The 25,952-nt window shown below is 35.8% G+C and overlaps 5 protein-coding genes and 1 long non-coding RNA gene across 7 annotated transcripts; 5 read left to right on the top strand and 1 right to left on the bottom strand.

Annotated features, from left to right (window-relative positions):
- Positions 1 to 106: 106 nt before the first annotated feature.
- LOC111200831 (S-protein homolog 8) lies at positions 107 to 1,017 on the top strand. Its single transcript, XM_022692238.2, has one exon. It carries the CDS (start codon positions 396 to 398, stop codon positions 792 to 794), a length of 399 nt encoding a protein of 132 aa, XP_022547959.1. The 5' UTR covers positions 107 to 395; the 3' UTR covers positions 795 to 1,017.
- Positions 1,018 to 5,866: 4,849 nt separating this feature from the next.
- Positions 5,867 to 11,989, top strand: LOC106351142 (zinc finger protein ZAT5-like). Its single transcript, XM_048753565.1, has one exon. It carries the CDS (start codon positions 9,674 to 9,676, stop codon positions 10,826 to 10,828), a length of 1,155 nt encoding a protein of 384 aa, XP_048609522.1. The 5' UTR covers positions 5,867 to 9,673; the 3' UTR covers positions 10,829 to 11,989.
- Positions 11,990 to 14,308: 2,319 nt separating this feature from the next.
- On the bottom strand, positions 14,309 to 16,516 carry LOC106370479. The gene is made up of 2 exons (XR_001274318.3): positions 14,806 to 16,516; positions 14,309 to 14,707 (listed from the first exon to the last, which is right to left on the bottom strand). It is a non-coding gene; the product is annotated as an uncharacterized LOC106370479 (long non-coding RNA).
- A 341-nt stretch (positions 16,517 to 16,857) lies between these two features.
- LOC106346178 (NAC domain containing protein 52) lies at positions 16,858 to 19,178 on the top strand. Its single transcript, XM_013785434.3, has 4 exons — positions 16,858 to 17,272; positions 17,652 to 17,929; positions 18,011 to 18,196; positions 18,307 to 19,178. The coding sequence occupies exons 1-4, from the start codon at positions 17,059 to 17,061 to the stop codon at positions 18,892 to 18,894; spliced, it is 1,266 nt and encodes a 421-aa protein (XP_013640888.1). The 5' UTR covers positions 16,858 to 17,058; the 3' UTR covers positions 18,895 to 19,178.
- Positions 19,179 to 20,047: 869 nt separating this feature from the next.
- Positions 20,048 to 22,463, top strand: LOC106346177 (NAC domain containing protein 52). Of its 2 annotated transcripts, none has more exons than XM_022689349.2 (4): positions 20,048 to 20,477; positions 20,943 to 21,220; positions 21,298 to 21,483; positions 21,667 to 22,463. In XM_022689349.2, exons 1-4 carry the CDS (start codon positions 20,255 to 20,257, stop codon positions 22,294 to 22,296), a joined length of 1,317 nt encoding a protein of 438 aa, XP_022545070.1. In that variant the 5' UTR covers positions 20,048 to 20,254; the 3' UTR covers positions 22,297 to 22,463. The 2 variants fall into 2 exon arrangements, with proteins under 2 accessions (XP_022545070.1, XP_013640887.1); XM_013785433.3 differs by having other exon boundaries at positions 20,054 to 20,477; positions 21,658 to 22,463.
- Positions 22,464 to 23,224: 761 nt separating this feature from the next.
- On the top strand, positions 23,225 to 25,830 carry LOC106346176 (NAC domain-containing protein 53). Its single transcript, XM_048753385.1, has 5 exons — positions 23,225 to 23,828; positions 23,903 to 24,085; positions 24,521 to 25,033; positions 25,100 to 25,223; positions 25,320 to 25,830. The coding sequence occupies exons 1-5, from the start codon at positions 23,373 to 23,375 to the stop codon at positions 25,655 to 25,657; spliced, it is 1,614 nt and encodes a 537-aa protein (XP_048609342.1). The 5' UTR covers positions 23,225 to 23,372; the 3' UTR covers positions 25,658 to 25,830.
- The last annotated feature ends 122 nt before the right edge of the window (positions 25,831 to 25,952 follow it).

Here is a 25,952-nt window from a genome sequence, read left to right as displayed (position 1 = left end):
ATTTGCATTATTAGAGTTATACAATTTTGGAGTTCACCAAATCAAATTTATACTTTTGTCCACATCAATTATATATACTTCGTCGAGTTTAAATTCGGATTAGTTAACATCATTGGGATTTGATTTATTTAAGAATTAAGACCGTAACCTCACTAAATAATTTTTTTTTTTGCGACAGAACCGCTAAACCTCTGAATATTCCTCTTGAAATCTTCAAGGACTATTGTTTTCTTTATTTATTTTTAATGGTAAAATGCAATCAGTATATAAAAACCGACGGTGGACCAACTTCTATTCGAGAAGTCAAATTTTTACGGGCAGCCTTTCAAACAATGACCAAATCGTTTATAAATACATCAGAACATCCAATTACAAAAAGAAATTTTTAAAAAAAAATGTTTCGTCTAACAATAATCCTGATCCTTTTAAGCGTATACACAGAACAAGCGAGTGGAGGGTCGTTCTTTCTGTATAACCAGGTGCGCCACGGAGTCCTGATGAAAGTCCATTGCAAATCAGGAGACAGCGATAGGGGATGGCACGTGAGGAAATACGGAGGATTTTACGGTTTTGATTTTAAAGATCATATACTTGATAAAACACTTTATTGGTGCAACGTCTGGTCAGGTCCTAATTTCAGTCGCAATGCGTCTTTCGTCGCGTACGAAAGTAAGCTGTATAAACACAGAAACAATTGGATAAGATGGTCTATAAGGGGAGATGGTATTTATGAATCTATCAATGGTGCAACGCCTTGGAAATTCAAGTATCATTGGTATGGTACACCTTTATAATAAGGGACGTCTCATCATGATCTCTTTTTATGTTCATATATACTAGTATATACTATGTGTGTGTGTTTTGTATCTTTCTCAACTAATTTGTGTATTAATGTGATATTGGTATTATGATTCATTCGACGGAATATGTAAGAACTTGATAATGTATATACTCTTAGAGGTTTGATTCACCTGTCAACTATTTTTTAATAAATATTTTGATCAGTTTTTTTTTTTTGATATTTCTTTCAGTAAATCATATTCATATGTTTTGAGATTCGTTCATCTGAAATAAATAAACTATATAGCATAAACCAGAATCATTCAAACGCAAATGTTAAATTGGTCAAATGAACAACATTTGCAGTATTTACATCTAAACTCAATATCACATTAGTGTTTTATTATTGTGTCTTCTAGGTTATACCCTAGAGACTTGTAGTCTTCTTATGATTTTTTAGGTTTATGTTGCTTTTACATATGGTCTTCTCGCTAGCAAAGGAACCTAGAACTAAATGCATAGTTTTCCTCCACGTAAACTAAATAGTCGGTTAGAATTGTTCTTTAGAATAAATTTTCTATCGACCAAAATTTGATTTGATTATGTAGATAGTTGATAAAAAATTTTTTTTGTAAAAAGTGTATTGAACTCTATCTTCTATATAGGGGTAAGCCTCTCAGATATGCCACCACGTATGCAAAATTAATTCTCCAAGATCATCCAATAAAACTGAGCCATGTCATACAAAATTTAGCTAACTTTCCCTATATGCGACATATCAACAGATAAAAGGTTTATCTGATATATGTTGCCTGTTACATTCATGTACGTTACCTTGACGAGCATTTAAAAGCTGATAGCTGTCTTCTCTTCTTTGCTACAATAACCGAAAAACAATTAAAACAGAAGATAACTTTCTTAAAACAGAGAGATTTTTACGCGTAGCCTTTTAAAACAATGATCAAAACGTGTATAAATACTTCAGAACATCCATTACTAAAAGAAACAACAACAATAATAAATAACAATGTTTCGTCTTACAGTAGTAATCCTTATCCTTTTAAGTGTGTGCACCGAACAAGCGATAGGAGGGTCGTTCTTTATCTATAACCAGGTGCGCCATGGATCCCTAATGAAAGTCCATTGCAAATCCAAAGACAACGATATGGGGTGGCACGTGAGGAAATACGGAGGAGTGTACGGTTTTGATTTTAACGATAATTTATTTGGTACAACACTATTTTGGTGTAACATATGGCAAGGTCCTCATCTGGAGCATTTTCAGGTGATAGTCGCGTTCGAAAGTAGGCAGTATCCACATGACTTAAACGCTTGGATAAGATGGTCTGTGAGGGGAGATGGTATTTATCAATCTATCAATGGTGCAACTTGGAAATTCAAGTATCATTGGGATAACAAACTTTAAGAAATAGGGGGGGGGGGGGGGGGGGGTTCATGATCTGCTATTATTTTCATATATACTTTGAAATTCAAGTATATATAACTGGGGTGAAAAACTTTACAACATTGGAATTTGTTGTTGTTGGTATCTTATGATTCATATTAATATGTAAACATTAAACCATGTCCGGTTTGAGTGGATTATTAAAAAAAATTGATAAATGCATAGTTTGATTCACGTGTCAATTGTTATGTCACAAATAGTAAACTTAAATCTATCTATTAATAAGTTATTTTCATCTTTTCTTGTTATTCTTTTCAGTAAACTATATATATATATATTGAGATAAATTCATCTGAAAAAAAAATATATATAACATATACAGTTTTGTCGCACAAAGTCATTTCTATCCCGGCGCAAATGCTAAATTAGTCAAATGAACATTTGCAGCATTTTCATCACCATAACATCACCTTAGTATTCATTATTGCAGCCGCATTATTTAATTTTATTAACATTTTTCTCTTCACATTCACATTCAGATATAAAACTTCTATATCATAGGCACTTGTGGAAAAACATTTATGGGATGATTCTATAATTAATCGAGTGATTCTAATACCAAATTTGAGTTTATAATTTGTTAAGAAGAATTACTTCATTTTTTTAATTTAAATTTAAACTATAAAACGTGTAAGGATGAAAGGGGACACGAGATCAAGAGGAAGACACCACTCACTCAGTAACTACTAAAAGCTTTCTTCTAAACGAATCTTACAAGTGATATGTTCTCCTTAACTCTTCCATTATATATCCTCTCTCTATGTCTCATAGAATTCAACCAATGAGCAAATAAATAACAATTTTTTTAATACTACATAGTTTTAGAAATAATGTGTAAAAATACCTAGGTAGTATACTGCTTAGAATAATATATCGTGTTAGGCGTTGTGATTTCTTTTAAAATTGATGATACAAATGAAAAATGGGAATTGATTTACTTGCTCAATTCGTTTACTTATGTTTTTTTTTTTACTTATGTTTTCATACTTACTAAGTATATAATACTGAAAGTATGTATGAAGGTCTACTGTATTGTATTATATGGTTACATGCAGTCCATGTTATCCAGTCGACTCTTCCCTAATCATTGGGAATAAGCAATAATTAGTCACTAGCATTTCTATGCTAATTATTAGCTACATCCAACATAATGGAGACATTGGAGAGTAGACTTTATATAAAACTAGTGGTATTCCGGCGCTACGCGCCGGGTTCATATGTTTTATTCACTGTTATTCTATGTTTAGTTTTGTAAAATATAAAGGTTGAAATTTATATTTATATTGGTGAGAGTTATAATAATTTATTGTTCAACATATGTTTTCACGATTTCTTTTCAATTATGTCATTCCCATAGTGATTGTTCAATGTAATTTAGATTTAGTGTTATGGGTTCAACAATGTTAGGAGTAATGCAATGTGCCGTTAGACGAATTCATTGTCTGGATGTCAAATTAGTAGCCCGACAATTAAAAATAAAGTCTCAAATATGAAAACATGAGCCAAACGTGAAATGGCAGGTTTGGGGAGTACACACAGTTTTGTGAACTTTAGACCTATTTATTTATGTTTAGTATAGTGCCATGTTACTTCCCATTCTATTTTTTTTTTTGGCGCTCAATTCAGATATATTTGTATTTATGTGTTTATTTCATGATTAATGATAAGTTCACTTTCACATCATGATCACTTTTATTTTATTATGATATATCTTTTTCATATTTTGGCTTCCTAGATTCCTAATTGCTTTTTTCTAGAATTGTAATCTTGTTAGAGATATTTCACTGCTGTTGGTAAAAACATGTTTATTGTTGATTTATATTCTTACAAAATAATTAAACAATGGAAATTATTGTTATTATATGTTATATTATATCGTACTTTCGATGTAAATTACTGTTCTGCGTGTTTCTTTTGTTGTTTAGAATTTTTTTTTAAAGTATTTCCAATTCTATTATATTTTTCATTCTTAAATTGAGTTTGAAGTAAAAAGACTCAAATTATACTATATTTTACTCTTTAATAGAGTATAAATTGGTCTTTACCCTATAAATAGATTAATTCATTGTTTTAGAAGTAAACATATTTTGTGAAGTAAATGTATATTAAAAATTGATAGAGAAGAAAGCCAAAAATTGTTTTAGAAGTAAACATATTTTGTGAAGTAAGCGAATATTAAAAAATATTTTAAAAAACAGCATGAAATACTATTTTAAAAGTAAATGACGAAAACTGAAGATGAATGGATTGAGCTGCTCCTGGGATAGACAAAAGAGAATGATGTGCTTTAAGGAAGACATGTTATATTTCAACGTTTAATTGGTCAATCATTTTCTGAATTGCCATGCCTACATGGAACAAATCCTTTTTATACCCTAGGCACGCCACTGCTTCTAACGACTATTCATGTGTGACGTATAAATTTACATAGTTAGTAACATTTTGTTTGCAGATGGAACATATAATTTTGATGGACATCAACATTAGATTTCTTATCTTTCACAGTTTCACTTTATCTTAGTTTATTTTAATGACTTTCATTGGATATTAAACTTCTTATTAGACCTTGTTGTATCTCTCTTTGTATTTTCTTTTCACGCATGCCAAATATTGTTTCACATCAGTAGTTATATTTAAAACAACACCATGAACTCTTATTCTTTCTATCTCATCATCTTACCGCCATTATTTTTTGTTCATATCTAAATCCCACGGGAGCTGCTGCGTCTCATCCCGATGATGTAGCGGGTCTTTTAGTTTTCAAATCTAGTATAACCCAAGTCTCTCTCAAAGTTTTAAGTAACTGAATGAAAGGTATTGATTAGTGCTTGTGGGACGTTTACATTGCTATAAGGGTGATCACCGAGTTGTCGAACACACTGTCCACATAGGGTCGACTAATCCCAGAATATTTTTTACCGGCATTATCTCCCTGGAACTATACCATTAGGAATCGCTAATCTCAAGCTCATGACCTATCTGAAACCATAAAGCTTAATAGATTTGCTTGTAATTTCAACTAACATACTGATTCATAAGATAATAATTTCTTTGGTTCCAACTAATAAACAATACAAATCTTAACTAACCAAATAAAGACTTTGTAAAATCCTCAAACTACCTCCACGAAGAAAATATGTCGACATGTATGCAACAATACTCTCTCTGTAGAGTATGACACAATAATAACCTTTGGTCTCAGTTAACAGCCGAGAGAGGGTATATTTTGAGTCCGACACAGCTGCTACGTAAACAGAGGAAGCGCGTATAAGGTGTTGTTGCTGCTGCTTTGCATCACCACTGGCCTGTTTCAACAGTTTCCCATCTTGAAAGTTGACACGCTCTCAGTAAGTCTCAGATGCTGAAATTCTAAGTTCCTCAACGGACTCAATGCTTGGTATGTCGTTTGGTCTTTTCATGGGCGTTGAACACGAAGGTTCATTCACCTGTTTGCACCAAAGAACATTCCTATCGTCACCAGTATGTAAAAACCAGCTATAATGTTTGATATGTTTTTCCGGGTTCGTTTAATTCAGATTGAAATTTTGAAACTTACAAGTTTTCATCAAGAAGATATTTCCATGCGCTGATTGTGATCTCTACGACCTTGTGACTGTGATCACTCTTGGGCTCTATCCATTCTTCACAGCATGGGATGATCATGGAGTTGATCTTAGCACATGCATCATTATTGAATTTCAATGAATTTGACAGAAGAAAGGGTAAATTTTCAGCAAAACAACGAATAATATTTAATCCAAATCTATAAATTCAAAGGAATTAGCTAACTCATATCAATGGAAGTAAGAAGGCTGGCGTTAGCAACATCAAAAACATCAAGAGAGGATGATACAGAACTGAGTGCTTAGGTTCTCATTGGCATCCATGCCTCCTCTGTTTAAGATTTTGAGGTGATAAGTTACTCACCAGGGATTCTTAAGTTTTCCTCCATTGATGTGCAATCACATAAGCTTTCCTAACATAAAATTATCTGTCTCGAAAAGTTAAGAAAACGATGAAAAAAGCCCAGGTTTTGGGACGATATATGTTATGAAACTTTTGAGATTTGTTTATACCAGTTCAAGACAACTTCTTGCATCGCCTTCTTCCCACTCTCAGCCGCTAAAGTGTAATTGTGATAGTTCGATTCTGTTTTCAGCATGTGAAGGTTCCACTCAGATTTAATAGACGAAGTGTATCTGTAGAAGAGAAGGAACAGCACCAACAGATTACCACAACAGTGGAGCTAAATCATGAAAGATCTCTCTCTTCTGAAATATGAAAGCAAAGCAAAACCACACGACACATTATATTATTACAAAACATCAAAGCCATTTAACTTTTTAATTGTCTAGAGTCTCAACTATTATCCTAAAAATCTGAAAGCATGTCCTAGATTAACCGAGCAAAACAAACCAAGACCTTGTAAAAAAAATCGATTGCAAACACAAAAACCAAGACGATCAGAATTCATAAGAAATGCTAAGCAAGTGAAGTTTAATTGCATAGAGATAATGAACAACCTTAGATAACTCTTGAAGAGCATTCTCCCTGAGTTTGAGGTTGCAGATGTCGAGCACCAACTGCTCTGCCGCATAGAGCTTGCGGTCGTCGCCTATTAGTTCAAGTTAGAGTAACCAATTTTTCTTACAAATATGAAAGAGTCCCAAAATAAAATAATAAAATAATGAAATTCGCCGATTTAAAAAGCTTTAATCAGAATACCTTGGAATCTAGCAGCAACATATCAATCCCCCCCCCCAATCAACTGGCCTCTTTTTGACATTCATAGCCTCCAAAAACTGGAGCAGTCGCGTCTGTACCACCTACTTGCACCGGCCTGCCTTCAATTTTTCTAAGCTTGCAAATTAAAAATCGATCGGAAAAATGTTTAGAGGTATTTGAAAGGCCAATGAGAAGGTGTATCTATATATTTACTCTGGAAAAGCTCAGGATCGAGAAATTAAACATGCAATGAAGAGGAGAAAGTGGGATTAGTATGTTGATTATTTGGCATAACGGCAGAGGGTTACGTGACGGGAGGTGGAAAAGGAATCGTAGGTTTCAGACTTCTGAATCTATTCAATTAATGATCCATGTAGAAAGAAAGGCATCACTTAGTGGGCCCAGCATACTAAGATTACATTCAAAGTTTTAGCAAAACCCAGCATACGAAGCGAACTAAATTTTCAGATCTCGATCAAAACATAAACTTACTTTAGGTGATGACAGGTGGCAGAAAACGCCCAATCCTCCTTGCTGACGTGGCCGCCTGTGGAGAGAGGCAAGTCCCCTTTATTTATAAAGATATAAATACAGCAATACGTAATCTCCTTACTTCACAGATTTATTTCATGTAAAAACTTTAACATCACCTTAATTTATACACATGTCATGAGATATATATGAAAGTTTTTTTTTGCAAACCGAGTATCTTGACTCACCGAGGTGGTCTAAACTAGAGACCGAAGTGAGCATGGACACTGCCAGGGCGTCACCATGTGGTTCACTGTGTAACGGTCTTTGGTTTCGGATGCTGCAGCCCATATGTAAATTTTGTAATGGTCAAGGCTCGAACCCAGGGGTGGGCACTCCAGCTGGAGCTCCTATGCTACTATACCAAAGTAACTTGGTTAGATATATATGATAGTTATTACCCACTCTTTAGTTTTTGCAATGTTATAGTTCAAATCGGAATTCTCGTATTAATTAATTAATATATATATAACTGTTATTGGTTGATGATCTGAAAAGCCTCGGAGGTATGATGAGCTGCATTTGTTGATTTCTTGTCGCTTAGTATAATATTCTTACGTGAAGTGGCTGCTCTTCACATCATGCAGCCATGAACATATGAGCATACTTCAAATATAATACTATACACATGCAAACATGTACAATTTTGGGAAGGGACTAAGCAATCCTGGCCTCCGAAATTAGTCGGATCTATACGCCTCTGATGACCCGGATCATCGAAAAGAACATCTACCATCTTAGTTCTTAAAACAAAGTATTATCACAATTCACAAATTAGACATTTTTATCTGGAGCTCAAACAAGCCATTAAGTTACGAATTTTGGGACAAAATATATCAGTGGTTAATAATTAACGCGATGATTCTGAAAGATATAAATTTATAACCAATCGACTATCACATTACTGCGGTTCTTACGTAAATTCATAATAGTGACGAATAATTATTTAATCTACCGCATTCATATATATATACACACACACGTCGTTGATGTTTCCCTTGGTCTCATGACTTTACACATTTTGGAATTAGTTTAACTAAGAAACTTGGTCATTGATATTTGGTTAATACTTCCCCAATCATTGTCTCAACTCTCAAATCTGGTTTGATAAGTCGTCGTACTCTTACAACATATTGGTTGGATTTTTATTTTTTTGGTCTTTGGTGTATGTCATAAGAAATTAATAAGAGTGTATTTGTTCGCTAAACCAACATGTACATACGAGGAGATGCGTACGTATACGTATTAGATATATATATATATATATATACACATATATATATGCCAAATAAAATAAATAAATAAAAAAATGAAAGAAAATGGAGTGGAGTAATGGTAGAGAAAGACCAAAGGGGAGAGCCGTAGACTCCGTGACAGCCAGGCTTGCACTATCATTAATTTACACATTCGTTCACCAAAAGTGATCTAGTTGCCTCTACTTACCATTCTTTTTTATATAATTGTTTTCTCAATGAATGGCAGCAGATCATATAAAAATATTCAAACTAAGTTTCATGATATATATAGCTGTTGCATGAAATATTTTTACTGGATATAAATAACATGTTTAGTTAAATTCTTTCGTTCTTTGTATGTCACCAAAATGTCACATTCATTGTCAATAACAAAAAGAAAATGTTGAGTTTAAGGTTAGAAAGTTCGGTAATATTTGTATTTAGAACCTAACCACATGTAATTATCTCCACGTCAGATTCTTTCGACAGGACTAATCCAATAATAAGTTATTATACAGAGTAAAAGAAAGGGATGTTGAAGAGACAAATAATAAATAACTCAAGTAATTGTCTAAATTTACACTCTTTTTTGTTATGTTTGGTGGTGTCTCTCCTCTCTCTCTAGCTCTTGTGATGAGTTTGCCAAGTTGGGAAAATTGTAATAGAGACAATTACAGAAGTACTAAAATTTAAGAGGCTGCAAAAAGACAAGTCCAACATATTCCACACACTTAGAGAATGTGGTGTCTCTATTTGACTCCTCTCCCTAAATCACTCTCTATTTATGTATGCATCTCTTCAATCCACACACCTATATCTCTCTTAACACACACAAACATATTTATATATATGCAATCTTGATCATCTCCGTCTTCAAATTCAATTCTCTCTAGTTCATCTTCTCTGTTTGTTTCTTGAAACTCTCTATATCAGCCCAATGGAAACAGCCGAGGAGGCGATATCGGCAGCTAAGGCGCAAGCCTTGATCATTAAAGGGAAGAGGACTAAGAGGCAGCGTCCTCAGTCCCCAATCCCTTTCTCTATTGTCCCTCCTATGTCTTCTCAAGAACCGGATACCCAAGAAGAGTCCACTAGTCTTGTTGCCAAGGAGAAGAGTCTCAATGATGAGATCAACTACAACAATAATAAGAATGATAACAACATTTTGAGCATTGGTGTGACATCTTCATCTTCAACTTCTTCATCTTTCAACAATGCGACATTAAAGGCCGCGGCTGACGAAGAAGATCAAGATATGGCTAACTGTTTGATCCTCCTTGCCCAAGGACACTCTCTTCCACACCAACAACCACAAACAAGACAACTTATGGTAAGTTACCAAGAATCCGGTAACAACAACAACAATGCTTATAGATCTAGCAGCAGGAGATTTCTAGAGACATCTTCATCAAACGGGACCACTACAAGTGGAGGCAGAGCTGGTTACTATGTTTACCAATGCAAAACATGTGACCGGACTTTTCCTTCTTTCCAAGCTCTTGGTGGCCATAGAGCCAGCCACAAGAAGCCTAAAGCCGCTCCGGGTCTTCATGACCTCAAGAAGTCTATCTACAACGACGCCGTTTCTCATCATCTCAACAACGTCCTCACCACAACTCCTAACAACAATAATAACCATAGATCGCTTGTGGTGCACGGTAAAGCGAATAACAATAAAGTCCACGAATGTGGAATATGTGGAGCCGAGTTCACGTCCGGACAAGCCTTAGGTGGTCACATGAGACGCCATAGAGGCGCAGGGGTAGCAGCCACAGCCACCCCAACCGCGACATTAGCACTTCCGGCCAGTGCGGCTACCGCAAACACGGTTTTGTCATTGTCGCCTATGTCGTTCGATCAGTTGTCTGACGGTCCGGTTTATCCGGTTCAGGCTCCGGTTAAGAGAGCTAGGAGTGCGGTTGTGTCGTTGGATTTAGATCTGAATCTACCAGCCCCGGAAGATGAGAACCGGGTCAACGGATTAAGTGTTGCTTCAAAGCAAGAACATGGACATGAACAAACACAAGGGAGAGAAGAACAAAAGTCTATTGTTTTGTCTTCTGCTCCTACATTGGTGGATTGCTATTACTGAATCAAAATTCAATGCCAAAATTCATTTTTACTTCTTTTTTTTTAAATACGTAGAAATTGATGAACCATTTTTAAAAAATTACTGAATTCCTTGCTTGTACAAAGACTTGCAAGATTCTTTTTCTTCTTTTGTTTACTTCATTTCAAAATATATTACAACCACAATACTGTTCTTTGTCTTAGTAGTCCAGATCTGCAGATGCTATGTAATTACATCCAAGTTAATGTAAGACATTTTGGCCACTCAACACAAAAATAGGAAAAAATATATCAAGGAAAGTTATTAATTTATTATTATGACTAGACTTTTTTGAAACTTTTATCAAGAGTAGACATAATGTAATGGTATCTACAAATATATCTATATGCATATATGTTTAGGGCGAAAATAAATTATTTGCATAATTCTTTATATAAAGTCTTCATTTTTTGTATTTTTTTTTGTTTGTCAGCAGTCTTCATATTTGTATAGTTTTACAAATTAACGCAAATTCTTCTATAACGGGGTTATGATTTCCAAAATACCACATTCCTAGTTATATTTTTCAATATAAAACGCACAAAAAGTTACTTAAGTGTTATATGTTTTTAATAATTATAACCAGTAAAAAACTGATAATAAATGCTAGATAATTCAATAGTGTTTTAGGACCAATTCTATTATTTCAAATTTAATGAAAAATAAATTTCCAAAGATGATCCTGAAATTTGTAAAAGTTATCATTTTCTTTTAGTTATATTGTCCATTGAACAATAGTTAGAATTTCATGTCACATTTTAAAAATTAATTTAACTGTTACGTATAAATTATGAGAACAAGCACGTATAATTTGAAAAATGTATTTTTTGGAGAAAAAATAAGAAGAAGTTCAGAATGTGTTAGCCTTGATCGAGCCTCTTCTCCGGGAATACAGTCTTTATCGCTAATTCTCTAGGTGGATGCTTAGAAGTTGAAGTTTGGAGAATTACCTATTATCGTTTACTTCCATGTTTTTATTTTTTTTTTGCCGTGGAATCAATTATCCTAGGTTCTACAATTTGTTAACAACACTCTTGTAAAACTTTTTGTTCATTTTATGAAATGATATTTACATTCTTAGCAAAAAAAAAAAAAAAAAGTTCAGACCCTTTTAAGAAACAAAAGTAAACTAAACTTTTGTTCGAAAAAGAAATAAAAGTTCATGAAAAGGGCGTGACGGGTCCTAACTCCTAATACGTCTGTTAGAATACTTGTTCATGCTGACTGTTGACATTAAAATTCTAGGTGGAGAGTGAAAGTTCAAACTGCAGTACACTATGCCATTCATGCTTTTATTTTGTTTGTTAAGTCAAACTCAACCTTGTCCAATCCAAAGAAATAGTGGGCTTTAAAACTTATATTCTAAAGTCAGAAGAAATTAGGCCCATAATAATACTAATAAGAAATCAAGATGAGGCTGAAAAAGTTGTGTTAGCGTTTGGTCCTTTTGGGGACAGTGGTGTCAGTTAGCTGACAATCTACACTAAAATAAGATAGATACATTGACCAAAAAAAATTCTTTCGTCTTTGCTTATATACATATAAATATTGTTTACTAGGGTCGGCCCGCCCTACGGGCGGGATATATACATTACTTGTGATCTAAGTTATTATTTTTTGTATGATTTCGTGGTTTGCGTTTTAGATTTGCATTTGCAAGAGATATGTATGATACACTACAAAAAAGATTATATTACATCACATAAATAGTATCAGAAAAGCAAATGATATTAATTTGAGACACTTATTAATAAATGATACAATGTTTTTTAAAGATCATTGATGTTGTTATTAATTTATCTTTGTCTATATTAATATTTATTAAGCAAGTGAAGATCAATTAAAAGATATATTGAATTTTCATATACATGTAAAAATATGTAGTTTACCCTAAACTAAAAATAATTTTAATTTTACTATTGCTTATGATGCTCTTATTAGAAATCAAAGATTTGATAAATTAATAAAATGCTTTTATTTTTTCATTAATGTAATTATTTTACATTTTTGGTGTTTGTTATATTTTTATCAAGTAAAATAAAAATACTCGACACTACAATTGAAATTCAATACAAAAATTATGAACTATTTTTCATCTTTATATATTTGTCTTTGAATGCGTTGGTACTTTTCATACATTTTTAAACCTATTTATTTAGATAATGTAGAAAATGAATCAATTTATAATTTGTTTTATAAAGTTAGTTAAATAACATAACAATCTAAAACTGATTATTTAAGTATACACACATTTTATTAAATTTTATCAAATAAACCATATCATCCAAATCTTTATCAAATAAACCATATGAAATGAAGGTCGTACTAAATGTCCGATTAAGTAAAACTCATTCATTTAAGTAGGATTTAAAAAAAATACTATGAAATTAATAATCCGTTACAGTCTAATACTATAACATAAAGTTATAAAAATAGATTCAAACCAATAGTTACTTTAAAATCATAATATGTAGATTTTGATGCTACAAAAGATAATGTATTTTTATGTTAATAGAATTTAAACCAATATTTTTTTTTGTTAAGTTCATAAAGAACTTTATGAAGCATATAAACTTTTCTTAGTAAAACTTAGTTAAATAGTTCGGATGACCAATTAGTTTAGAGATATATATAGAAAATCGTAGAATTTATGGAACTAACTTTACATCCATGTTGTTTGTATTTCTCTTCTCATTGACATTGTCCTCTGCTGTTACTTCTCGGAGAGAGTTACGTAAAAGAAATTGTTCTGTAATCTTTCTTTAACGCGTGGGTCCTACCCTAGAGGCAAAAAATCGGTAACAAAAGATATGAATTAAGGATCGATAATTTTTGGGTTATTGCACTTTACGCGGGTTCCACCGACACGTGACGATCCGCAATTGACTCGTTTTTAATTTTTTTTTTTATAAATCAGATAAGACAAAAAAAAATTTAGAAACCCATTTTGGATTTCACCCGATAAACATGGTCTCAGAAGATAGACACGTATAAACATGTTGTTGTACCACAACTCTCAGAATATACTAATTGTTGGAATAAGCCAAAAGATAGACGTTGAAGATTAAAAATCAGAAATTTACGTATAGTTATACCAACTCTACTATTTTCCCTTTTGTTAAAATTCACAAAAATATCTTACCATAAAAAACGTAATAATGTAATCATTAATATTTTTTATTAATATTTTTTATTGTTTGTCTTTCTCCCTCGTCTTTGTTGTTGACGAACACTACCCATCATCTTGTTTACCTTTTGCTCTCCTCCCTAGCATGTCAAAAAGTGTTTCAAGAGACTGGCTTGACCCACATTGCCATGAAACTCAGCTCGAGAAACGACAACATCTCTAATACTCTTCCTTTCTTTTTGTCTCTCTTCTTTGTAAACGTTTTGTTCAGTCTAACAGAGTTTTCAAAGAAACAAAACAATCATCATCATCACATGTTCTTTGAGCAGATTAAATGGAAAAAACAGAGCTCCATTACAGGTTAATAGGAAGAAATTCAGTTTTATTACACAAAGTGTTTGTATCAATCGAAATATCTATACGTTTGTAGATCATACACTCAAGCATAAAAAAAACAGTAAAAGAGCGAGAATGTGCCATTACAAAACACAAACAGAAACATACAAAAGTTCCTAAAAAAACTGTTCACTTCCTTTGCTTTTTGTTGTTGTTAAGTGATGTGCATATATAACATAACAAAGATCCCGATTCATCTGAGCTAGAACGATGTCAGAAGTCGTCATAGTTCTAGACTCATCGTAATCTAGCTTCTCAAACTCTTCCACGATCCCAGAGATATCTGTTTCATCAATCTTCCCCATCTCTTTCAGTTATACACTATAAACTCCGCAGCTCTGCAAACACACACACACAAAAAAACAACAACCATAAGCATAAGAAGGAAGAATGAAACAAATAAGACAGATAATGAAAACGTCATGATCTCTCTCACCCAACAACTCCATCTTCATCAAGATCAGCAGCCTCAAGATCACTATTCGTAATCCTCCTAGTCAAAACCCATTTCACCAGCTCCCTCTGCTTGCTCTTGTAGCCTTCTCTCCAGGTGATAAGGACATACTCGGGCCGCCCTTTCCTACTACCGGCCAAAAAAAAAATTTCCACAACACACCATGTCCACTCTTTCTCTCTCCCCGTCTATCACCAGCACCCATGCACAATTTAGCCACCCTCTCCTTCATATTTATCCTGTGCCGCCTCCCCCTCGCACGCAATCTCCGCTTCTCCTCCCGTAACAACCGTGTCGTCACAGCCGCGGCGGTTCTCCATGACGCCTCTCTCTGGACCCCAGCTCCTCTCTCTAATCGAATCCGCCGCCGAATCACTATTCCATCCACGTCTGGATCGAAGATTATAACTCCCCTGATCTCGTGGCTTCCTACACTCGGCTCGGCCAGTACCTCCAGCTCCGTGTTCCCGATGTCGAGAAGCCCTCGTTCTTGGCGATCGCTTCCCCTCCTTTGTTCGCGGCTTCTCGCGGATCTACGGCGGAGATTCTTTGCGGGTTGAAGAAAAGGAGTATCCCACAGTTTTGATTTTCGTCACTGGATCTGGAATCCGGTAAAGGATAAAGTCGAATCATTCTGCCGTTGTATGTCGTATGACGACGATTTACGAACGCCAATTCATATTCTCCAGGATTAGGGTTAGAGACAAACTCCAACTTCTCGGGCCAGATGAAAAATCAAAGCCCACACCAAAAAAAATGAAACGATGAGTTTCATTCGAGCAGGACATGTGTTGCCTCTATAATAAAAGAGTTTCCACGTGGACACCTCAGGAGGGAGGCAAACATTTTTATATATATATAGATTGGAAGAAGAACTATGAACTGAAAACTGAAAGAAAATTGGATTGGACTTGCACTACTGAATACTGATAGACATAGAAGCAAGAAGAAAATTAATAATTCCCAATTAATAAAAATTGTAAATGAATAAGAGAAGATGGGAAGATGATGATGATTCGTGTGGATCAAGTCTTCGTCCTCTTTAGCTTGCCTTATTGGTAAAGTATCCGTCTGCAAGCAAACGTAACCGTCACTCCTTTTTTGTTTCCAGCCATTCGATTCTCTCATTAAGAACTTGATTGTTTGTAGTTTTTAGATTAGTTTTTGTTTTTTCAAAATCTATTTTACACCCAATCAAGATTTTCAAAGAATGGATTCCCTAAAATGTAAAGAAACTAGATTTTTTTAACATAAAAACCAAAAACAAGTTTTCATGGGTTTTTGACTATTTACGTTGGCTTTTGAATTTTTTTTTTCAGGTCAACTTCTCAATTACTTGTTGGGCTACACATTTGAATTAATTAACCTAGTCATTGTTGTGATCTCAACAATCACTTGTTTTTAATTTTGAATCGAAAATTATCTCTGGAATTTATTATTACACCATTAAATACTGTCCCCTCCCCAAAAGAAGAAGAAAACGACATTATCCTCCCTAGTAAACAAAAACCTTTTAAAACTAAATAAGAGATAAGATCAAATGTAAATATGGATAAAATTCATAAGGTTAGATAAAAAGTAAAATTAATAAGATTATAATTTTTTTTATAAATTTGCTGACATGTACGTGTTGGTATACTGATGAGTGTCAAGAATTAATAACTTTTTCAGAAGAATATAAAGCCATTATATATTTGCATATATGTTTTCTCAAAATATTGTTACCTTATTTGGTATATTTAAAATTGCACTATTTAAAGATAATATAAAAAATATTTAACTACATACATATACAATGCTCTTGGTATAAAAGGGAAACTTTGATTATTTTCATTATTTAAAAAAAAAATCTTTGAATCGAATAACAAATATATCTTACCCTTATTTGATAAATATATTATTCTTTTTTCTTGTCAACTATAGATATTATGCTTCAAACCATTCTAGCAGAGTCCTTTGATATTTTTTTTTGAGTGACAAAACCTATTCAGTAACGTCTTAAAGGGTTTATTACTGTCAACACTCAAAAAAAAAAAAGAGAAAAAAATAATAATTAAATTAATTGGGGGAAAATGAAAATGAAAATGAAAATCGGAATCGCAATCCGAAACAGCCAACAAATTTCTTGCAATTGAAGGTATCTCTTTGGTTTCTTCTCCAGACAAAACCCATTTGCCTACTTCTCTTTTGCTCTTCACAAGAACCCCTCAGTAACAAAGTACTGTCTTTGTCCTAATGGGTCGCGAATCTGTGGTTGCTGTGTCTTCTCCGGCGACTGCGCCGGGTGCTGTTGTGGCGGCGACGGCGCTTGCTCCTGGGTTTCGATTTCACCCGACTGATGAGGAGCTTGTGAGCTATTACTTGAAGAGAAAGGTTCTGGGGAAGCCTGTGCGGTTCGATGCGATTGGGGAGGTTGATATCTACAAGCACGAGCCTTGGGACTTAGCAGGTGTGGTGATGATGCCTTCTTACTCAATTCTAGGAGAAAGGTTTTAGCTTTGTTGCAGATTCTTTGTCTTAGTAACTTTTGATATGACTCTTAGGCTGTTACACTGTGAATTAATTTGGGAAAAATTCATTTTTTTATTTTTTTTCAGATTTGTTGTGTTTCAGGAAATGAAGTTTGTTCTGAATTTTAGTCTTATTATCATTTTTTTTTTGTCTTCTGGTAATGATGTATTTTGTAATTTCTAGTTTTGCTTGTGTTTCAGGACATGAGGTTTGTTGTTGTTGTTGTTGCTGCGTGTCTAAGTATCTCAAGTTTAGTGTTATTATTATCTCTAGTTTGATTTTTTTTTCTCTTGTGCTGTGTTGTGTGTTGTTTCTAGTGTTTTCGAGGTTGAGGACAAGGGACCAGGAATGGTACTTCTACAGCGCGTTAGACAAGAAGTACGGTAACGGCGCTAGGATGAACCGAGCTACTAACAAAGGCTACTGGAAAGCGACTGGCAAAGATAGAGAGATCCGCCGTGACGTTCAGATCCTCGGTATGAAAAAGACTCTAGTCTTCCACAGCGGTCGTGCCCCGGACGGGCTCCGTACCAATTGGGTTATGCACGAGTATCGTCTTGTGGATTATGAAACTGAAAACAATGGGAACTTGGTGGTATGGCTTTAACTGATACTGTCCAAAGAATCCTTAAGTTAAGTTCTTATCTTAACTCACTTCTTTGTTTTGAGTGTGTAGCAAGATGCGTATGTGCTGTGTAGAATATTTCACAAGAATAACATTGGGCCACCTAGTGGGAACCGATACGCACCGTTCATAGAAGAGGAGTGGGCTGATGATGGTGTAACTCTTATCCCAGGAGTAGACGTTAGTCTCAGGGCAGAGCCGTTGCCATTAGCCAATGGAAACAACCAGATGAGCCAGGTTTGTACTTCCTTCATAACCCACAAGCTGATTAGTTTCATTTAAGTATTTATTAATTATTACATGCTAAAACTAGACTAGTCCATTGAGTTTGCTACCAAATCTTGTAGAACTCTATCCAGTCACCAAGCAAGGACTTCATTAACATCAACGAGCCACCAAGAGAGACTACTACTCCAATGGATATCGAAGTCAACCATAAGAATAACCATTGTGATGAAGAAGAAGAGGAAGCACTCAAACGTGAGGAGGCAGATGAAGATCATGAGCGTCCTCCTCCTCCTTTATGCATTCTCAACAAAGAAGCTCCGTTACCTCTCCTCCAATACAAACGCAGACGCCAAAACGATTCAAGCAGGACCACACAGGACCACTGCTCGTCCACAACAACAACCGTCGACAACACACCAACCGCTGCTGTGGCCACCAACACGGCCATCTCTGCGTTGCTCGAGTTCTCTCTCATGGGCATCTCCGAGAAGAAAGAAAACCATCAACCTCCTCTTACTCCACTTCCATCTCCTGAAGAGAAGGTGAATGATCTCCAGAAGGAGGTTCACCAGATGTCTGTTGAGAGAGAGACATTCAAGCTTGAGATGATGAGTGCAGAGGCTATGATCAGTATTCTCCAGTCCAGGATCGATGCTCTGCGTCAGGAGAACGATGAGCTCAAGAAGAACAACGCTAATGGACACTAAATGCTCTAAAAACCCCATCTCTCCAGGTGTCTTCTTTGCTTTTTTTAGCTGTAATCTCCCTAAAATATTGTGAGCTATCTATGTAGCTTCTTCAGACGGATTGAGAACCGTGTAAAATTAGGATAAACCGGGACCGGTTTGGTTTTTTTTTTCTGATGGGTTCTACATCTTTTGAGAACATTCTCAGGTTGCTCCATTGTCATATATTATCATCTAAGTCTATTCAGTTAAGAACTCTCTGTAATCTGTTTCAAGGAATGTTCAATCTATATGATTAAGTGCTTCATCTGGTCTTCCAGACAAGAAACTACTTTGTCTTCCTCGAGAAGTGGGAAGAGAAAGCTTAACCTCGTTAATTAGTGATAACATTGAGGGTATAAAGGTCATTTTTAATTGGTTAGCGTTACGATGAACGAATGTGGTTCGTTCCGTCAACGACGTTTGAAGACTTTCGTTACACGTAATTTGCAATTATTTTAAAAAAAAAGACAAAAAGGGATTAGGTACGAATTTACCCTGGATTCGATTTTCAAAAGGGTATTATACTTTTTTGAACAAAAAAAAAAAAGTATTATACTTTATCTTAATTTTCTTAAACCGATTAATGATCTTTTTCTTTTTCATCTGCAAATAATCCAAATAACCAACCATATTCGGACTAAAAATTCCACGTGTATTCTTCTCGGGCATGAAACTAGTGTTAATCTACTCTTATCTTAATGTCTTTTAACTTTTTTACGGTCTAATTTCTTGTTTATCAAGTTTCAAAGAAGACTTTTATCATAAAATCCGAACACATTTTCTATCCAGATGTACGTATTTGGAAAGGTAATCAATGCATGAGATTCGTATATCTTATTCAAATTGGGAAGATTTTCGATTTTTGGACTATGTCGATATGTTATACGGAACCTTTCATAATTAAATGTCTCCATCATTTATGAGTTTGTGTGTCCCAGTAGAATGATCGTACCTTGTTTGTATGTGTAGTGTAGGTTTGTTCTTTTGGTTTTTCATCTTTACAGTTTAAAAAAAAAAAATTTACTTTTGAGATCACTACGACAGCGTTTTAATTATTTTACTACATAATACGACAAAAAAACCTACTCAGTGAAGCTAGGGTTTATTACTGAAACGAAAGAAAAAAAAAAGAAATGGGGAATAAAATGAAATAACTTGTTTCTTGGAAACGCAGAAAAAGAAAAAAAAAAAAATTTCTTGCAATTGAAGGTACCTTTTAATCTTTGGGGGCATCTCTCTCTCTCTTCTCCGTCTAATCGATAACCCACTTTCCCAACTTCCCTTGTCTGTTTGGGGGAAAGAGAGGAACCCTAGAAACAGAGGACTGTCTCTTACTTTAATGGGTCGCGAATCTATGGCTGTTGTTGAGTCCTCGCCGCCGTCTGCGACTGCTCCGGGTGCCGCTGTGTCGGCGACTTCGCTTGCTCCTGGGTTTCGATTTCATCCTACTGACGAGGAGCTTGTGAGCTATTACTTGAAGAGAAAGGTTCTGGGCAAACCAGTGCGGTTCGATGCGATTGGGGAGGTTGATATCTACAAGCACGAGCCTTGGGACTTAGCAGGTGGTTCTCTCTCTTTGTCTCTTTTTTTTTTTGAGTATCTGTTTGAATTGGGTTTCTCTGTGAGTTTCTTGATTCTGATTTTGGCTGAGTTTGCGGTTTGGTCTCTTGACTCAATTCTGGGTAAAGAGTTTAGCTTTATGGGTTTCGGTAATTTTCGTTGAAGATTTAATTTTTGCTATGTTTAGGCTGTAAAAGTGTGACATAAATCGAATTATTTAATTGTGTAAAATCTAGTATTTTAAGCATCTTTGCTTGTGTTTCAGGGAATGAAGTTTGTTCATCTGTGTTTAGTTATCTGAATTTTTGAGTTTAATTTGGTGTATTTTTAGATTCATTGTTAATTTGTGTTTTCCCAATTAGTTTGCTTGTGTTTCAGGACATAGAGTTTGTTTTTTACTTGTCTGAATATCTCAAGTTTGATTTTTTTTTTTTTTTATTCTGCTGTGTTGTGTGTGTGTTTTCTAGTGTTCTCGAGGCTGAAGACAAGGGACCAGGAATGGTACTTCTACAGCGCGTTAGACAAGAAGTACGGTAACGGCGCTAGGATGAACCGAGCTACTAACAAAGGCTACTGGAAAGCTACTGGCAAAGACAGAGAGATTCGCCGTGACGTTCAGATCCTCGGCATGAAAAAGACTCTCGTTTTCCACAGCGGTCGTGCCCCGGACGGGCTCCGCACCAATTGGGTTATGCACGAGTATCGCCTCGTGGACTATGAAACTGAAAGCAATGGAAACTTGGTGGTATGGCTTTAACTGATACTGTCCAAAGAATCTCAAGTTAACTTCTTATCTTAACTCAGTTCTTTGTTTGGATGCAGCAAGATGCATATGTGTTGTGTAGAATCTTTCACAAGAATAACATTGGGCCACCTAGTGGGAACCGGTACGCGCCATTCATGGAAGAGGAATGGTCTGATGATAGAGTAGCTCTGATTCCAGGAGTAGACGTTAGGGTCAGAGCAGAGCCATTACCACTAGCCAATGGAAACAACCAGATGAACCAGGTTTGTACTTCCTTCATAACCTTTAGTTTCATTTTATTTTTTTTGTTATATGCAAAAAGCTCTGTGTTGAAACCAATCTCTTATGTAGCTTCAATGGACTAACTCAGTTTTTTTTTTTTGAACTGGACTACTCTATTGAACAATCACTCTACTATTTCAATATTTTACTTGTAGGAAATACAGCCAGAAAGCAAGGACCTCATTAACATCAACGAGCCACCAAGAGAGACTACAACCCAAATGGATATCGAACTTAACCATCAAGAGAATAACAACAGTAACCGTAATGATGAAATTGAGGAGGCACTCAAACGTGAGGAAACAGAAGAAGATGAGCGTCTTCCTCCTCCTCCTCCTCCTGTATGTGTTCTCAACAAAGAAGCTCCATTACCTCTCCTCCAATACAAACGCAGACGCCAAAACGAATCAACCAGGACCACACAGGACCACTCTTCGTCCACAACAACAACCGTCGACAATACACCAACCTTAGTCTCTAATTCGACCGCTGCAGCTGCCACCAACACAGCCATCTCTGCATTGCTTGAGTTCTCTCTCATGGGTATCTCCGACAAGAAAGAAAACCCAAAACCTCTTCACAAGGAAGCTTCTCCTCCTCCTGCTCAACTTCCATCTCCTGAAGAGAAGCTTAACGTTCTCAAGAAGGAGGTTCACCAGATGTCTGTTGAGAGAGAGACATTCAAGCTTGAGATGATGAGCGCAGAGGCTATGATCAGTATTCTCCAGTCCAGGATCGATGCTCTGCGTCAGGAGAACGATGAGCTCAAGAAGAACAGCGCCAATGGACACTAAATGCTCTAAAACCCCATCTCTCCAGGCTACTTATTAGCTGTGATCTCCCTAATATTATGAGCTATCTATGTAGCTTGTTCAGACAGACTGAGAAACTGTTGTAAAATTAGGATAAATAAACTCTGTTTGTTATGGGATGTTTATGCATTAACATTTTTGATTTTTCAGGTTTGGTGGTCCATTGTCATGTATTATCTATTATCTAATCTTTTCAGACAAGAACAGTCTTTGTTTTTTTCAAGAATTCTTGGTGTGTAAGCTAGCCTGGGCATGACCGTTATTAATGGTCAAGTCTGGGGGTAAAATAGTCTACAGACAAGAATCTATCTCTGTCTTTATGAGAAGTGAGTAAAGTGCTTTTCAAGTAAAAAGTCGTGAGTGCTTGTCAGAACCGAGGATATTATCGTCATTGAAAATTCGGGTTATAGGCTACGAACGCGGTTGCGTCAGCATCGTTAGAAAACTTTTGTTACACGTAACTTGCATTTATTTTTTTAACTTTGTTCTTTGTCAATAATTATTTTTTTGACTGTAAAGGGTTTAATACGAAATAAAAGCCCGGATTCCATTTTCAATAAATATGTAGATTTATTATCTTTATGTAATTTAAGTTTTTGGGTTTCATTTTTTCAAAGTAGATAATTATGCTATAATATTTTTTATAATTTGTCAAAGCTTAATTTAGGTTTATACTTATATTCTATTTTTAGTGTCTCTTCGGATTTAATTTGCTAATTCTACAAAGAAATTATTTTTTTTGCTAATTTTACGGACCTATGCACCTACCAACTTCCTCAACAAAATCCAAAGACTCTATGACTAGTCCAAGACTTCCTACGTGTCGGTGGGCTTAGAGACTGTCACTTAAAACACATCACAGCTCGTCGTTTTTATATTCTCTATTGGCACACATTCCTGGAAGATTTTAAAACCTCGCGGAAGTAGTTGTGTTTGGTCCTCATCTCAAGTCTTCTCCGCTTCGCTTTTTCCCTCATTCTCTCCAATCCCAATCACATCCTCTCTCTTTCTTCTCCGACACGATTTCCAAAACTCGTCCAAACCTTGTATCTGTTCGAATGGGTCGTCGTGGTGGCTCCTCAGAGACGTCGTCGCTCGCTCCAGGGTTCCGGTTCCACCCAACGGACGAAGAACTCGTCCGTTACTACCTAAAACGCAAGATCTGCAACAAACCCTTTAAGTTCGACGCGATCTCCGTCACGCACGTGTACAAATCCGAGCCGTGGGATCTCCCAAGTCAGTCGAAGCTGAAGAGCAGAGACTTGGAGTGGTACTTCTTCAGCGTGCTCGATAACAAATACTCTAACGGGTCCAAGACGAACCGTGCGACTGAGATGGGGTACTGGAAGACGACGGGGAAGGATCGGGAGATTCGTAATGGGTCGAGAGTCGTTGGGATGAAGAAGACTCTTGTTTATCATAAAGGTCGTGCTCCTCGTGGTGAGAGGAGTAATTGGGTTATGCATGAGTATCGTTTGGTTGATGATGATATTGTGAAAGCTGGTGTTCAGAAAGTAAGTTTGTGTTTTTTTTTTTGGAGTTTGTGTTATGGTTTGTTGACTTTTGTTTGTGATGTGTTGTGGATTAGGATGCGTATGTGCTTTGTAAGATATTTCAGAAGAGTGGGTCTGGTCCTAAAAATGGAGAGCAGTATGGTGCTCCGTTTGTTGAGGAAGAGTGGGAGGAGGAGGATTGTATGACTTTTGAGCCTAATCAAGATCCTGGAAGCCTTGAAGATCAGGCTTATGTCGACATCCATGACATTGATCAGGTTTGTGTTCTAGTAGTGTAGGTCACATTGCAATGTTATGGTTATTGATTCTGTTAGGCACTAGAATATTGTAAATATTTGATATATATGAATGAATGGTACCAACGAGCTGTTGGTCTAGTGGTAAATGAGTGTCTAGTAGGAGTACCACTCGGTTGGGAGGGACTATTTACATTGTTTGAATTCCCGACAAAGAGTTGAAACCAGATGACAGTACAAATAGAACTTGTTAGAAGTAGTTGATTTAGAGTTTGGTATTTTAACATTTAATGATCTATTGTGGTTAGCTATTGCTTCTTTGTATTCATTGAGGATTCACTCTTGAGGAATATAAGAAGCTTGTTCTCTCTATATCATTCACTGATACTAATAGATTCCCTTATAGGCTGTTGTTGTTCTTCTATTTCTGAAATCATTTTTTTTTAATTCTTGTAGAAAATTGACGTCTATGATGCCATTCCTATACATTTGGGATTTGATCAAGGGGAATCCAGCAATAACGTTGAAACAAACTACTCAGACACAACAAACTATATCCAACCTGGAAACTATGTGCATGACAACTTTGAAGGACCAGTGGACCTTTCAGAGGAAGAACAAAAGCTTATCATCCGTGATGCATTGTTTCCAGATGAAGAAAATGGATGTGGCGTCCAAGAAGAGAGCACGGCGAACTTGCAGTCTTCTGACAACATCTTTGAGACTGATGCATCAGGTTACAATGCTTTTCCTGTTGAGGGTAACTACTTTACCGGTGAGGAGTTTCTGAACCCGAACGATGGTCTGTACCTAGAGACGAATGATCTCAACAGTACTGACCAAGATGGTTTCAACTTTGAAGATTATCTCACCTTCTTTGATGAGGATGACCAAAACTTGACTTTTGATCCTTCTCAACTGATGGGAACTGAAGATGTTGTTCCCGATCAAGAAGAGCTCTTTCAAATGGTATATAAGCCATTGTCTTTGGCCTTTTTTTAGTTTCCCTTTAACTCACCATTAAAAACCTGACAGGCTGAGACCAAGGAACTGGAGAAAGAGGAAGCCTCAGGAGGCAAACAAGTGGTGGAAGAAAAGGAGAATGATGAAGCATGTTGTTCGAAACAAGTCAATGCAGACACAACAGAGTTTGAGCCAGGTAAACACACACTTACCACTATCTAAACTCGCCCTCCATATGCTAATAGACCCCACGTGTTATGTTTAGCTGATGGTTCATTTCCTAATAACGCAGATTACAAGAACTCGGTGCTCAAGAAGGCGAGCCACATGTTTGGTGCTATTCCCACTCCAACTGAATTTGCTTCGGAGATCCTCACCAAGGATGGAGTTGTCCGGCTACAAGCAGGACAGTCATCAGGTTCGGTTCACGTAAGTATGATCACAGTATCAGACAGCAACATGGGTTGGTCATACAGCAAAAACGGGGACCTTTCTTTCGGTATGGTCCAAGAGAATGTGCCAGGAAAATCAGAAAATAATTTAACAAGAGTGATGCTAATCTTCATATGCTTCTGGGTCCTAGTGCTCTCGGTTAGCTTCAAAGTAAGCACCTTGGTTTCTTCTCGGTGATAATAAGTACCACTTTAAAAAAAAAGACACAAGACCTTTGTGTGTTGAACACATTGATTGTGATATAGGTTTTACTTGTAGTCTCCTTCTGCTACTCAATGATTCGCTATCACAAGACATATAAAAATAATGTATATGTATCAGAGTTCAAAATTATTCTCTTCTTTGTTGCATCCCATTGCGTTACAAAACGTCTTCCATCAATGCCCCAAACAAAAGTCTCCTCCTTATTACAAACATGGAGTTCTCTTCAACTAACAAACCAATCAAAATTGGTTTTATTTTTTTGCCCGGA

Source organism: Brassica napus, chromosome A1 (genome assembly GCF_020379485.1).
Source record: "Brassica napus cultivar Da-Ae chromosome A1, Da-Ae, whole genome shotgun sequence".
In the NCBI taxonomy this organism is placed as follows: domain Eukaryota; kingdom Viridiplantae; phylum Streptophyta; class Magnoliopsida; order Brassicales; family Brassicaceae; genus Brassica; species Brassica napus.
Note: the sequence above shows the minus strand (reverse complement) of the source record. Positions and strands in the feature narration are given on the sequence as shown.